General features: G+C 39.7%; 1 protein-coding gene across 3 annotated transcripts in view; it reads right to left on the reverse strand.

Annotated features, from left to right (window-relative positions):
- Positions 1-14,627, reverse strand: part of RALGAPA2 (Ral GTPase activating protein catalytic subunit alpha 2) — a 401,571-nt gene that overhangs the window by 134,934 nt on the left and 252,010 nt on the right. For all 3 annotated transcript variants that reach the window (XM_073236981.1, XM_073236983.1, XM_073236982.1), the window contains 5 exons: positions 14,100-14,283; positions 8,243-9,014; positions 7,364-7,435; positions 2,750-2,873; positions 1,145-1,300 (listed from right to left, as the gene is read on the reverse strand). In XM_073236981.1, the coding sequence (XP_073093082.1) occupies positions 1,145-1,300; positions 2,750-2,873; positions 7,364-7,435; positions 8,243-9,014; positions 14,100-14,283 (1,308 nt within the window). The remainder of the gene's footprint in view (positions 1-1,144; positions 1,301-2,749; positions 2,874-7,363; positions 7,436-8,242; positions 9,015-14,099; positions 14,284-14,627) is intronic.

A 14,627-nucleotide genomic window follows, 5' to 3' on the forward strand; every position in this document is an offset into this window, starting at 1 on the left:
AAAAAGCAAAACTGCAGAGAAGTGAGGCAGGTACAGTGAGGCTCACTGGCCAGTATCAATCATCTGCCTAATGGGACAGGGGAAAAACCCATCATTTGGACTGATGGGCAATGATGAGGGCTGACCATTAGAGATCTGACCATGCACTGTGCTAGGCAGTTTTACAGGCATTATCCATGTCCTTCACGACAGCCCTGCGACACAGGCTGTATTTTTAATCTCATTTAATAGATGGGGAAACTGATGCACAAGCTGGTGAGGTAACTGGACACATACCTGAGTCAGGTCTGTCTGTCTACAGACCCCAGCTATAACCACTCCCATTGCTCCCACCCGGCAACAGTAGCTTTGGTCAGCGTCTGAGCGACCTATGCTCCAACCCACCCGAGTGCTGTCTTCAGTCCCTGCATCCTTGTGGCGGGGCAGAGGGTGTGCAGTGGGCATTCCAGGCTCTGCCTCCCACTAGCAGGCAAGCTGCAGTCGTTCTGGAAACTCAAAACAGAAGATCCAATTTCTAGGCTTCCTTCCTGTATTAAAGTTCTCTTCTATGAAGCTGCTCCCACTTCTAACAGAGAGTCACCTGAGGTGAAGAGCTTGCAGGTTGGAAAATAAGGGCCATGTTTCCTCAGAGGTAGAGGTTTCCTTTGAATTATAGAAAAAATTGCTGGCAGGGCCCAAGCTGAAGGAGAACACAAGTGCTAATGTGGGACTGCTGGGCAGCTGCACCCCTGCACGTGCTGTTTTGATGGGTGCTGCCAAGTCCCCCCACAGTAAGCCTGAGAGGTGTCTTCTCAGATCCCCATCAATACATGGTCATTACCTCCCATGACCTCTGCCAGCCTGAGAGATCACCAACATAATTTTGTCAGTTAATGGTCATGACAGGGAAGGTTCAAAAGTAACATTTTCTTAAATCTTAATTTCATGATTTAAGACTCAAATGATTTCTTCTCATATATTTCTTTATCTGGTTTGTGTCAAGGTGGATACTTCAGATTAACTGCAACTGAAGCTGGAGAACAGTTACCCTGAGGTTGCATCCAGAGGGAATCGGTCTTGGTGGCTATTACATGGCAGCCTTTCTGTTCTAGGAGAGCCTCAACAACCGGGGCAGCTGAGAATGGTCCCCAGAAAGATCCCCTACCTTTTTGGTGAGGGAATCATCTGAGTCTGATGGCATCCGAGTTGAAACATGGAATATCACTTCCACGGTCGAGGTAGCATAGTAAGGGGCTGTCTGTCCAGTGCTGCCATTGCGCTGAAGGCCACCCATGAACCCACAGTGGGTTGAGAGGTCCACCTGATGTAGGTCACAAAGAGAAAAACAGTGAGTGTCAAATATGAGTTGTTTTTATTCTCTCTGCAAGAATGCAGATTTTAAAAAAATGTGATTATTTACATTTGAATAGCTTTCTGATTATAAACAAATATAATACAAAGGTAGGCAAAACCAAAATATTAAAGAAACATGAGCAATGAAAGTGCTCCAAAATCTTACCAACTTAAGAGCCACTGTCAAAAGTTTGGTGCATTATTTCTCTTAACTTTTTTCTCTCCTATACCTGAGTGTGTGTGTATGTGTGTGGGCATGTATACACACACACAGGGTTTCCCTATTGATAGATCTATGGGGTTTTTTGTTTCTCAAACAGTGCTGGCATCAAACTAGTAGGAACACTCAAAAGCATGTTAATTGCATCAAGGTGTACAGATGTTTCAAAATCTTCTGTGCTAAATACACTCAATATATATTCTGAATTAATATTCTAGTCTTTTCTTAAGACTCTAGTTAAGAATATCTGACTTAAAAATATACTAGTTAAAAATGATAAGTATGTTCTATGATAATAGGAAGTCACCTCATTAGTAAGAAGAACCATCTATTGGAAGGACAAAAACTCTAAAAAGACTAAAACGTGGTAGCCATTTTAGAAAGCATCTGGCCTTGACCGTGATGTGCCTTATCCTATCCCTATCTCCACTTTAGTCCCCTTGCTAACTCTCAACTTTCAGGGATGAACTGTACTTATACACCCAGAGAGTTTTTCATGGCATAGATAACACAACAAAAGTAAGAAAAAGTTAAGGAAACTGTTACAGATATGCTGATTTCCAGTTGAATGACTCTATTTTAGAATCGAGGAATGTATTTTTCTTCAGATTTACGTTCCTGGAGACAGATATGTAAGCATGCTGTGTGCATGTATATAAGTGTGTATGTCTGTCAGAGTATCATTTAGTAAAGGAAAAACAAGTTCTTTCAATATCAATCATCCTGGATCTACCTTAGGGGAACAGATTGATAGCTAAGCCATCATGGCTACTATATTCTGTTTTCATTCCAAGTTTTCACTTCATCCAATTCTTTTTTCATGTTTTCACTAATCAGGTTACTGCTTTCTTCTCCATCTCCATATTGTGCCAAAGCCATTGCTTCTCTGCCCAGGTTCGTCTTCTCTTCTCTTACTACAAACTGCCTATGGCTGGGTGAGCCGATCTGACTATTAAGTTCTGATAAAAAGCAAATGAAGTAATTTTAAGAAAGCTAAGGGAAAACAAAAGTTCATGTAAAAGTTCTGAAAAGCAATTAATAGATGCTAAATTCCATACACTCTTCAACTCCAGAGCTCTACCCATGCTGTATTTGAACATAAAAACATTTGTAAAACCTTAAACAGTGAATGTCTAGTTTATGTGCATCCTTAAATAAGTGCCAGTCAATAAACACCTCCTGAAGGAAATGAATTACCTCCCATCCAAGTCCAGCAACAAAGTCTTCATATGCTTGGCTTCCTCTTTCATTGGAGAGGATTGAACACTTGTCTTCTTGACCTTCAGCAATGTAAAACACTGCAATTTTGTGTGTTTCACGGCTATAAATTTTTAAATTTAAAGGAGTTAGGATTCTTATATATGTAATTCTATTTTACTACTACCACCAGCATGACTTACTATACAGCTTACATTTACTGAGAACTCACTAGGGGTCAGTCGCTGTTTGAGAAGTAAATGGCCTCATTTACTCTTCACAGCTACCCTAACAAAACAAGTATTGTCATCTCCCTTGTAGAGAAGATTGAAAAGAGGCACAGAGAGTTAAACAAAAAGCATACCTAGTAAGCAGGAGATGGGGAGTTGAAGCAGGGCAGTTGGGTTCTTGAAACCACTTTCAGACATAAATACTTAGCATGTTGAGCACACTATTTGACAAATTCTCTCTGGTTTTAGTAAAATGTATATTTGAAAGCATTTCAGGTAGATATCAACTGTGAATACATCTATGTGACCACCTATATTTCACTTTCCTTACTTTGAGATATGGATAGTGTGTAGCTCCCTAACTGGAACTGTAAAACATACCAAGACTTTACCAGAAACTTTTAAGCACATACATGTACTTTGTGAGGGTGTGTACCCATCCTGTGCTCTGACTAATCTGAGGGTGCCTCGGACTGACAGCTCTCCAGGAAAACTTCTTTGGCCATATAAATCTTTCATCTACTTTTCCCATGATGAAGTACCTTTCATCCACTTTTGGCCACTCTACTGTTAAGTCAAGTAAACATGATAATGTACTTTGAGGAAGGAGCCCTGCCTTTTCACCTCTGTACATCTAGCACAGTCCTTGGTACATGGTAGGTACTCAGTTAAATTTCTGTTGCTTGTGCAGAGATATACAATGATATATTTGAATATGTTAATAACCAATTTCTACAAATTATACCTTGTAATAAAGTGTTAAAATAACTAGACTTATACCAAGCAATTTAGTGACAGTTTAGAGGTGAAGACAGTGTTCTAATTCACAGCTTTAATCAAGCACATTCCACAGCCCCATCATCCAGGAGTTTTACTCTAGTCTCTATTTTACAAAATTTTGGATTTCCACTTCCAGAGCAATCCCATTCTTCTTATTTTTTGTATTATATTCTGAAAAATCTCATAGGAATACTATTGAGCACTTAAACAACATGGGCATGTTCCTACTGTTCAATTGTTCAGTGTCTTGACATAATCTGTATTAGTGGGATTTGGGCTCTACATTTTAACATATTCTCAAATATTTCCTTCTGCAGAGTTTATTTTTCTTTAACAAGCATAATGAGTTAAACCCAACCATAAAGTCATGAAAGTAAATTGAAGAGAGGAGTATCCTCCTTCTATTTATTTAGATAGCTTATTCATCCCCCCACCTCACTTAGATGGAATAAATAAGTGGAGAAGAAAAAATAGAAAAAATAGAAAGGAAAGAGAAGAGTAAATAAATTACAAGTTCTTTGCTCATCACAACCATTACCATTTGAGGATGCATTTTGCATACAAAAATGAGAAGCTACTATATCCTGTTTTGAGACTCATTTTTTCACTTAAAATATTTATGAACACTTCTTAAATTGTGTAAAATATACATAAAGGTCACCATTTAAACCATTTTTTAATGTGAACACTTTTATATCATGTGCTCTTACTACATTTATTAATGGTTTTGTAGCATTCATTTTATTAATATGCCATATCGCAAATCCTTGCTATTTGATATTTAGGTTGCTTCCATTTTTTTTTTTTTTTTTTGAGAGGGCATCTCTCATATTTATTGATCAAATGGTTGTTAACAACAATAAAATTCAGTATAGGGGGGTCAATGCTCAATGTACAATTATTAATCCATCTCAAGCCTAATTCTCGTCAGTCTCCAATCTTCTGAAGCATAACAAACAAGTTCTTACATGGTGAACGAATTCTTTAGGTTGCTTCCATTTTTAAGGACATTTTCACATTATCATTGATATGTCCTTAATATAAATTCTTGGAAATGTAATCTCTGTCATGCATATTTTTAAGGCTTTTGATGTGCACTGTCATGCTGCCACCTGGAGAAGGTGGACATCCTGCACACCAACAGGTGTGGCAGGAGCACACTCATAGGAGTGCCCTTTTTAATGGGAACAGTTATGAGGAGAGGGGAGTTTTGGGGGCTGATGCTCTAGTAGAGACCTTGTGCTCTCAAACTGTCAGAAAGCCTGTCATCCTGGTGTGGACCCCTGAAATTGGGACACCATTTACTCCTTGCAAGATAGGTAGGGAACACAGGCAGTCTAGATCTAGTCTAGCCAGCTTATTCTAAGAGCTATAACCTATGACCTAAAAGATCTAAGAGATCATAGCCTATGACCTAAAAGACCATCTCAAAAAAAAGGAGAAAAAAACATAATTACTTGATTTCCACAGCTCTCTTTATATATTAAGTCTTTGGCATTTAATTTTCCTCTATTCTATATACTTAACATACATAAGAATAATCTCAGGACTATCTGAAATATTTTTGTTTGTTCTCCCCAAAGTCCAAGTTTTTACATTGTAGCTAATCACAGGTCCTTGAGTCCTCATTAACTCAATGCAGGAGCACAAGACAGCTAAGCCCCAATGACTGCCTGACTGATGTAGGTGTGAGGAAAGGTGACCTTTAGCTGTAAACATTCATCAAATTTCACATCCACTAAAATGTTAGCACTGCAAAGAGCCTGCTTGCATGCAGATGCTGTGTCTGGCCTTATTAGAGCCAGGCTTTTGAAATGATAATTAGCAACATCACAGCATTTCATATCCATAAGCTCCAACCAATGCATGAAGGAGCAGGTAATTCATGAACACACATAGATAAAATCAACAATTTACTCTTCCTCATTAGAATGCATTTTTCTTTCTTATTAAGAATAGACCAGATAGCTCACTTTCCTTGTGCTGTTACATCAAAAAGCAAAACAAAGAAAAAACATGATTTTAACTTTCACCTTACCATATGGCAAGAGGCATTGATATTTAAAAGGGGAGCCCACTGTAATTTGTATGTATGTTCATCATACTATTTACATTTTTGCTAACCTCACAATATATAGATGATAGTTGCAAGATACTCTCTACTTCTCCTAAGAACATGCTAAGCAGGAACTATATCTTGACAGCGGGAGATAATTAATATCAGAAATAAATACAAACATTTAATTGAAGTTGAGGGATAAGGCCTATTCTTACTTGCTTACTGACCAACACACGGGACACTCTCGATTTCTCATAGCTAAAGAATCCCCAGTTATTTCCATTTTTTTCAAAAAGAACCTTGAAAACATCCTTTACCATAAAAAAGATGTCAAGACACAAAATCCAGGAGTTGGGGTTTTAAGTGAAGGTTAATCAAGAGGCAGAGGATTTGCCAATCAGCTCTCCAAGCCATATTTTACTGCAATAGTACCCCAGGGAGCTAATTCAATTGTACCTTATACAACCGAAGTGCATTAACACTGAACAAACTGGCCACAATCACAAAATACCAATGTATTCACTTAATACTAAGAAGCATGGAACAATTCAACACATACTTGAAAAGCTGAGTTTGGAATCCAAATGACTGCTTGTTTAATATTGGAGGACAAGAGGGAGAGGGAAGTGAATCCCTGAGTCCTTCAGAGGAAATCCCTCACAGAATTTCCACAGAGAACTCAGTCTCTCTTCCTCTAGAGAAAATGGAAGCACAACAATTGGGAAACTGAATATGATGAAGAGCAGTGTGAGGAAAAATGGCGTCAGGTTTTTCATCTCTAATGAGATAGCTAATGATATTTCCTAAGAGGAATAAAAGAGGAACAAGAAGCTATTTTGAAAAAATGGGTTTAAAAAAAACTAAAGAATAAGGAAGCAGTCTATTTAAGGATTTTAAGCTCCTGTTATGTACTAAGCACACTTACCCTTGACTGAGATGTTTTTGGAAGCAGACATTTCCCTAAATCAAAAACCAACTGTGAATTCATCTTTAGAATTGCTTCTAAGATTGTCCAGGAAAAGAGGTAGATCTGAGATTTGACTAGCTTTGGATAAGGACGCTTATTACTAGGGAGTTACTAATTACCACACACTGGTTTTAACCTTGCCAACATTGTACAGCAGACTACAGAATGCCAGCACATTGACACACAACATGGGTTACGAAGTCAGACTCACTTGCTTCAAGCAACACAGAATGTGTGAGCAAGGGCAGGCTGCTTGGTCTAGGTTAGCCTCTGTTCCTCATCAGAAAAAGAGGTGGCTGCAGAGATTAAATGAGAATGGACGTCCACGAGCTGCTATCAACCAAACACACAGATTATATGGAAGTAATAATCTCTTCTTAAAGGTATAGCAAACATGTGAGTTTATTCCTCAAGGGCAAAATAAATACCAAAGGTATGGCATGTGCCAGTGTCACCAGGTCCTAGGTTACAGAACTGCCCTTGGGTGTCTCTGGAGGTGCATTCATTCCTGCAGCTTTATCTGTTATCCACACACAAAGAGAGACAGGCATCAGGTGGTTTGATAGATTTTCACCTACCACTGACGGGAGTCCAGATTCTTTAGCTCTCTCAATAATTTTGAATTTTTCTTCAACAGATGAAAATTCTTCCTATAAAGAAAAAGGGTTGGAAGAAAAGTTATGTAATCACAGACCAACTTTCACCTTTCAAATCAGTTAATGAACCTATCTATATTCATCCATCTATCCATCTACCCATTAGTAACCCACCTCATACACAAAAGATTTGTGATGGGAGCCTATGGAATGAACTCCATTGTCCTTCAGATACTCAAAGGCACCAAATCCCACTGTACCACATTATTGCCTAGTGACAGTGGATGGCCCCATGATCAGTGAGTGTGTGGCTCATGTACATGTGCTGGTGCCTGTTTCCACCATCAGCTCTGTCATGAATCTCTTTTTTCCACTGCTGTCCTTAAAAATTCTACTCCACTGTCAGGGTCCAGCTCAAACCCACCCTTCTTCTTCTCCATGGCCCCCCAATTCCCACTGGATTAACCATTTCTCTTAAACTCCCGGGTCATGCTCGAGTTGTCAAGTCTACCTCTTGCACCAGTGCTAAGGTGAAGCTGTGGATTACTCTTCTTTGTAGTCCATTTACTTTTCAAGAAGGTAGAATAATGGACAGAGAATCATTAAAACACACACACACACTAACATGCAGAGAAAATGTTTGATACCCTTTAAAATATGACAGATGTTTGGAATTCAGTCTGTGCATCAATACAGCGTTATTAGCTTCATTTCTAGCTTTAATTTGGCAGCAGAATATAAGTGGTAAATGCTGAAATTGAGAACAATCTTCATCTGTTTTCTGTCTCCCAAACCCCTAACAGATAAAAACAATCACACAGAAGTGATTATAAAAACTGAAGGTAGAGAGTGGGCTGTCACCTTCTGTCCCAAGAATTCATTCCCAAGTCATCGAGCAGCAACCGGCAGAAGTAAAATGGTCCTCGAGGCTCCGTGGGTGAGGGCTGCTCCTGGGTGCTGACTTTCATGCCTAAATCAGAGTTACACCTCTGAATGTAGTCCTCTTCCTGTGTGCTCTGGTGCAAAATGACCTCCATGATTTCCTTTTCTTGGTCACAGTTCATTCCACGTGGGGGTGGGGAAGGTTCATTTAGTTTTAGCTGTGATGGTAAAAGGCATTCAGGGCTTGTGTGCCCAATGTTTTCCAGTAATTTGTCGAGGACATCCTCTCCTTCCTCAGTTTGAGAAAAATTGTTCTGAGATCCAAATGTGTAATGATGGCAGCCTGAGATCAGAAATGCAGGATTTCTGCTGGTGGGTGCTAAGCAGCCTTCCAAAGGGCCGTATAAAACCTTCCCATCCCAAGAGTATTTCCCTGAGATGTCCCTCACGATTACCCTCACGTCAGAGAGGGCTCCCCTTGGTGGCCCGCCTGCCGATCCCTCCGTGGGTGTCTGAAGGTAGGAGATGAGGGTGCTGTCATTAAATACAAACAGCTGTAGATTTGGGCTTCTGAACACCTCGGAGGAGAGTTCAGCGGCTTCCGCATGAGCATTGTCGTGGTTCTCGCTGACCAGGCTGTGCAGCACCGCAGGGCCGCCACAGAGGGGGAAATGCCCCAGATGGTTCACCAGGTGGGCCATCACCATTCTGGCGGTCAGAGGGATCAGCTCCAAACTCCTCCTCTTTCTCTCTGTGAAAAGCAGCAAAGACATACACACACAGTGGAAAATGAAGATTAAAATTTGTACTTACAATGTTTGATGTTTTTAGTCTAGGATTTTTTTCTTCACCTTTTTTTTTTTAACCCAGTTCTATTTGAGTTTAAAAGCACAACAGACTGCTAAAAGAACCAACTTACATGAAGATTTCATTCTGAAAGGGACATTAAAAAATCTGTAGATAACAGCAATAAACAAAAGGGAAAAGTCCCTGTCCTTAAAAAGTATTGGTTCTGGGAGCTCTGGGAGGTCAGAATTTGTAGTTGGAGAAATTGGCAGGGCCAGCGAGGGAGTAGGCTAGAGAGGGTACTTGTTCCCCTCAGTGGGGTAAAGGCAGACACTGATAAGGAAATGGATCAGGCCTGTGACTGCTTAAATATACTTGAAGCAATTTGTTGTAAGATCATTGTGACAATTTATGTTTTCTTGTTAGGGCATTTAAAATATTTAACATAGTCTGATATATTAATAATTCATGTAAATACCTAGAAGGCTTTAACTAAATTTACAGTTGATGATTAAATGCCCAATAGCAACTGATTTACAAAATTTTTAAGTCTACAAATGTTTAGAAAGACTTTGACAATGGCATGTTGTGTGGAAAATGGAAGTTCCTAGGGCCAGGATCCTCACCTGAACCTAAACAACTCGATGATATAACTGGCCTGCTGCTGGGCTACTGCTTCCACACCCGTAAGGCAGTGAGCTATTACTGACTGAGTCACTATATAAAGAACTCTGCCCAGTGCTCTGACAGAGACAAGGGTGGATTACAGCCCTGCAGACCGTTGGAATGCAGATGTGATTCTAGTGCTCAACCTACTGCAGTGAGAATAAAGCCAGGTATAAACCCTTTTACCCCAAGAATATTCCATTGTCATTTCTTGGTCTCACTGAGTTCATAGTGAACTTGTCTGGGGCTGAAACCCTCAGGCAAGACACATGTGAAAGTGGGCATTGTTAAATATTTGAGGTATAAAGAAAAAGCAGATAAAGTAAATCCATAGGTATGAACAGAAATGACTACTTAAGCTTGTGAGTAGTTAGGGAAATTTTAATCTGCCCACTTTATAAAAGAATTGTGTATTAAACTAAGAACAAGTGAAAATGAAACCTTTTATATTCAAGAACAAAAAAAAAATCACCAAATGTTTAAATAAACAGATTTATAATTTGAGCTTAAAGGTCTAGAAAATACTTGGTCTCTAAATTCAGAACATGAAAAATCAAATAATAATTAAAAAATAAGTGACTATAAATATGCTTTTTCATGCTAAACACTCTCCCTCAGATATTAAAAATCTAATTGACTTAATTATGAACTCAGTTGTATGATGTTCAAATCCTAGAAAGGAAACAATCAAATCCAAGAAGGTAAGCAATTCTGTGATTCCTGAGAACAAGACTGTCTTCATTTCTTGGATTCCTTTATTTTTTATAAAGTTTCATATCAAATTTCAAACTAAATTTTCATATAAAAAACTTATTTAGAAGCAAAGATAATCTACATCCATCTCTGAAAATGAACTATTTTTCCTGACCATTGTAGAAGTGTGTATGATTTCCGAAGTTGAGAAATTTAAAATACCTCAACTAATTCCCTTGAAATTGCAGTTATGAATGACTTTGCTTTTGTGCCCATATTAACTTTTTCAAAAGTTACAGATGCTTTTCATCTATGCATATCATTCCATATCAATATTTGCTCCATCAGAAACAGTGCTCTGAACAAAGTGCAGCCAGCTGGGAGCTCAGGAGTCTTTAATGCAGGACACCGTGTGGTGATGTCATGGTAAGGCAGGTGATGAGAGGTCCAGTATGATAAAGCCCAAGGCAGAAAATAACCACTGGAAAGGCAATTGTCCTGTTTTTTACTTACACAGGCTGTGCTTCCCATTTGAGATACATATAAATTTGCATCTTAATGAATATGTGTGAATTCTACAATGGGAAATTAACCTGGAGTCACACTAAGTCATAAACCATGACATACCCAATAAAATCCCAAAATATCTTTGATACTGAAAGTTAGGAAAGGGAGTATTTGTGAAATAAGAATCGTTCTTCCCTGGCAGACTTACACTGAGTCAACTGCCTGTGGGTTTCTTGAGAAACTGTGAATAAAGTGAAGGTTCCTGTGGCCAGGATTCTCACCTGGCCTTGGTTGGCTAGTTCACTGCACACATGTGGGCAATGCATTGTTATTGACTGTGTGAAGAGCTTCGCCCAGTGCTCTGCGCCACATGGTGGCATGGGTGCAAGGCTGCAAGGCAGCAGAGACGAGACTGGAGTGGTGGCAGCGCCAAGGCCAGAAACTTAAGACGGTGTGGAGGCAGAGACAGAAGGAGGATTATGGACCTGCAGACAGTTGGATGCAGACGTAACTCTAGTGTTCAACCTATCGCCTGGGAGAACAAGCTGGTAATAAACCCTTTCACCTCAAGAATGTTCCATTGTCATTCCTCAATCACATTGAATCCATAGTGAACTTGCCCCAGGCTGAAACCCATTGGCAAGACAGAAACAAAGAGAAAATCTAGACTCCATTAATGAAAAAACAGCTCATGACTTTCACTATGAAAAAATATATTAACAGTATTTATTTTTTTCCAAAATTTAGAGATGAAGTGTATGACCAGTAATTTTAGGTTGTACTTTAGCTTTCATTTTTTAAAGCTCTGCCCTTTTCCTTTTTAAGCAATTAAATATTAACGACGAGAAATCTGTGCACATGTGCACACCATTAATGGTTTTTTTTGAGCTAGGCTAGCATCCACCTCAGCTGTAGGTAGTTAACGGTATCTTTTTTGTAACTCTATTTAGAAGTAGTAATTATACCAAACAGTAGGTAACAGTCTATGAAAAAATCATTTGAAAATAATAGGTAAAACATAATACTGCTTTTCAGCAACATTACCTGAGTAGAACAGTATAGTTATTAATCATGAATCATGACACTGAATAAAAAAAGAACCTCAACCATGAGCACATTTTGTTTAACCTAAAATACCTAAGTGGTCATCTTTATTTTTCCTCCTCACTCCTAACAGGAGTATGTATGCAATTAGGTTTTTAAGCTTTGCTTTTTTTATTTAGTAAAAATGTTAGTGAATTTTAAAATTCCTTTGACATAGAAATTTTAATTATTTTTAGTACCATAGAACCCTGTTAGGACAAGTTTGCATAAGGTCCCAAGGTTTTCTGGAGAATGAATACTCCAGTGAAAGGGTGCTGCACCCTTAAGAAAAAGTGAGTTTAATTTTATTCTAAGACATGAACTACAAGGAAGGAACCAACAAAAGAAAACAGATCAAAGATTATTTTATTTTTTAAAAATATGGTTTGAATTTATAACTATAGGAAAAAGTCAAGGAAATGGTGCAGTTTAGAATAAGAGTGGAACTCCAGAAAGGGACAAGTAGGTGATTAAGCACAGGGAGGCCAGCTGAGAGACCATGTGACACAGTGCCACAGCCTGCCCACCAGCAACACTCCAGCCAGCAGGCTTTGGTCTCCTCTATGGCAGCATCCAAGGTACTTAATGTTTCAGGGACCTCGTCGTTAACATTAAACTCAAATTCTGCCACCATTACTTCTGACTTGTACAACTTGGGAAAAATCCTTCACCAGTTTTCTCTTAGTCTAGAAAACAGACCTAAAATCAGGATGGGTTGATTGCAGAGCCCTAACTCCTAACTGGCCCCCATCTCCCATCCCTTCTGTCCTCCTCTCAGCCAGAAGCATACAGACTCAGCAGTCTTGCCAGCACCTCACTGGCCCTGTGCCCTCACCTGCCTACTGCCTGCCAGGTCCTTCCTCTCGCCACCAAAGGCCCACAACAGAGTCTCTCTCGGGGTCCTGGACAGTTGTCCCCAGGTTCCTGCTCATGCTATCAAGGCTACAGACAAACTTTAGTGTCCAGAGTACGCAACAAAACCCACCACCAAGTGCTCCACTGGGAAATCAAACGGCTCCTATTTTGGTCTCACACTCCCTGAGCTTTTGGAAGCACTGATGACTTTACTTGACCCCTTATCTGCTTTCTTCCCTCAGCTTCCTAGAAATGACTCTCTTTGGTTCTTCTTTCATTTCTCTGACTTAGGTTTTCTCATGATATTCCCTCATTCCTCCTTTAAGGATGTTTTACACCCAAGATTCCATTCTTGGGCCTACATTTTTAACTTGCAAAGTACATAAAATTTTCATACATGACCTAATACTGCTTACCCACTTTTAGAAAAATTTTGAAACAACTGAAGATTCATATATACTTGTAACAACTAGTACAGAGAGATCTCAAATATCCTTCAGCACAGTGGTAACATCTTGCATAGCTACAGAACAATATCACAATCAGGAAACTGACATTGATACAACTCATCAATATTCAGAGTTCACTAGTTTTACATGCACTTGTGTGTGCGTGTGTGTGTTTGGTTCTATGCAATTGTTTCACATGTGCAGATGACACACCCACAGTTTGACTCATGTTTTAAGGCCAAGAGGTGGGCCCTTGTTCTAGTGAGGAGGGAGGTTGAGGAGGAAATACAGTGGCCCCTATGTCCTGACATACCCACAAACTCTAAAATGGACCCTCTGCTGAGAGCAAAGCAATCATCAGACCGTGGCACGTAAATTTCCATCTCTGCCTTCATGATGCTCTCCTCATTTGCAACACTCTTCCAGCTCCTTTCAGGCTGCCCAGCCTTCTAAGTCTGAATTATGTCCTTCTCCATGGGAAGACCACATGTCCTGCCATTCCACAAATGAGACCTTCTACATTCAATCCTGTAAAGCCCCTTGAGGATAGAAAGTGACTTTTTTGTGGGTCCCATGGGTCAGAGACATATAGGTCCTCGATAATCCAAAATTCAAATAAGATGGGAAAAGAAACAGAGAATAAAAGAAACAAGAAAGGCAGAATTTGCTGTCACAGAGGACTCTAGAAACCAAAATTTCAACAACTAGATTTTTAAAAAATAACACAGCAGGCATGGACAAAGGCTATAATCTTTCCTTTCCCTGCCCATAAGAATCACTGTTCTGAAGAATCTCACCTTCTTCAACAGTAAGCAGGTTGCCCATTTCTGCTGATGAGTGACATTGGACCGGCTCAGAATTCTTCACATTTGTCAATGGCAGGAAAGGGTCATAATCTGGGGATGACAGGTCAGCCAGGGTCAGTGTGTAGTGACTCTGTTGGGTATGTGTGCTTGAGCCACAAACACAGCAGTGCAGAACCTGAGAAAAACAAAAGGGAGTAGTGTGTCTCACGGATGTCACTAACCTCCAGTCCCCTGACAATCTGTCAGGTGACAACAGCACGTAGGAGGTAAGACTCCTGACTGGTGATACTTGAAGACATTGAGCCCTTCCCATTTTAAAATATCTTTTTGCTATTAGCAAGTGAATCTTTCTTCTTTCACATCAATGCTGATAGATTCTCAAGGCCAAAGGAAAGAGGAAGTAAAACGTGCTTATTTCACATTCATGTGGCTGTGTGTACCTCAGTCCTGCTCCACTGCACTAGAGGCTACACAACAGAGGGAATAAATCAGGAGATGAAGAATGATGTGAGCAGCCAC

Source organism: Manis javanica, chromosome 5 (genome assembly GCF_040802235.1).
Source record: "Manis javanica isolate MJ-LG chromosome 5, MJ_LKY, whole genome shotgun sequence".
In the NCBI taxonomy this organism is placed as follows: domain Eukaryota; kingdom Metazoa; phylum Chordata; class Mammalia; order Pholidota; family Manidae; genus Manis; species Manis javanica.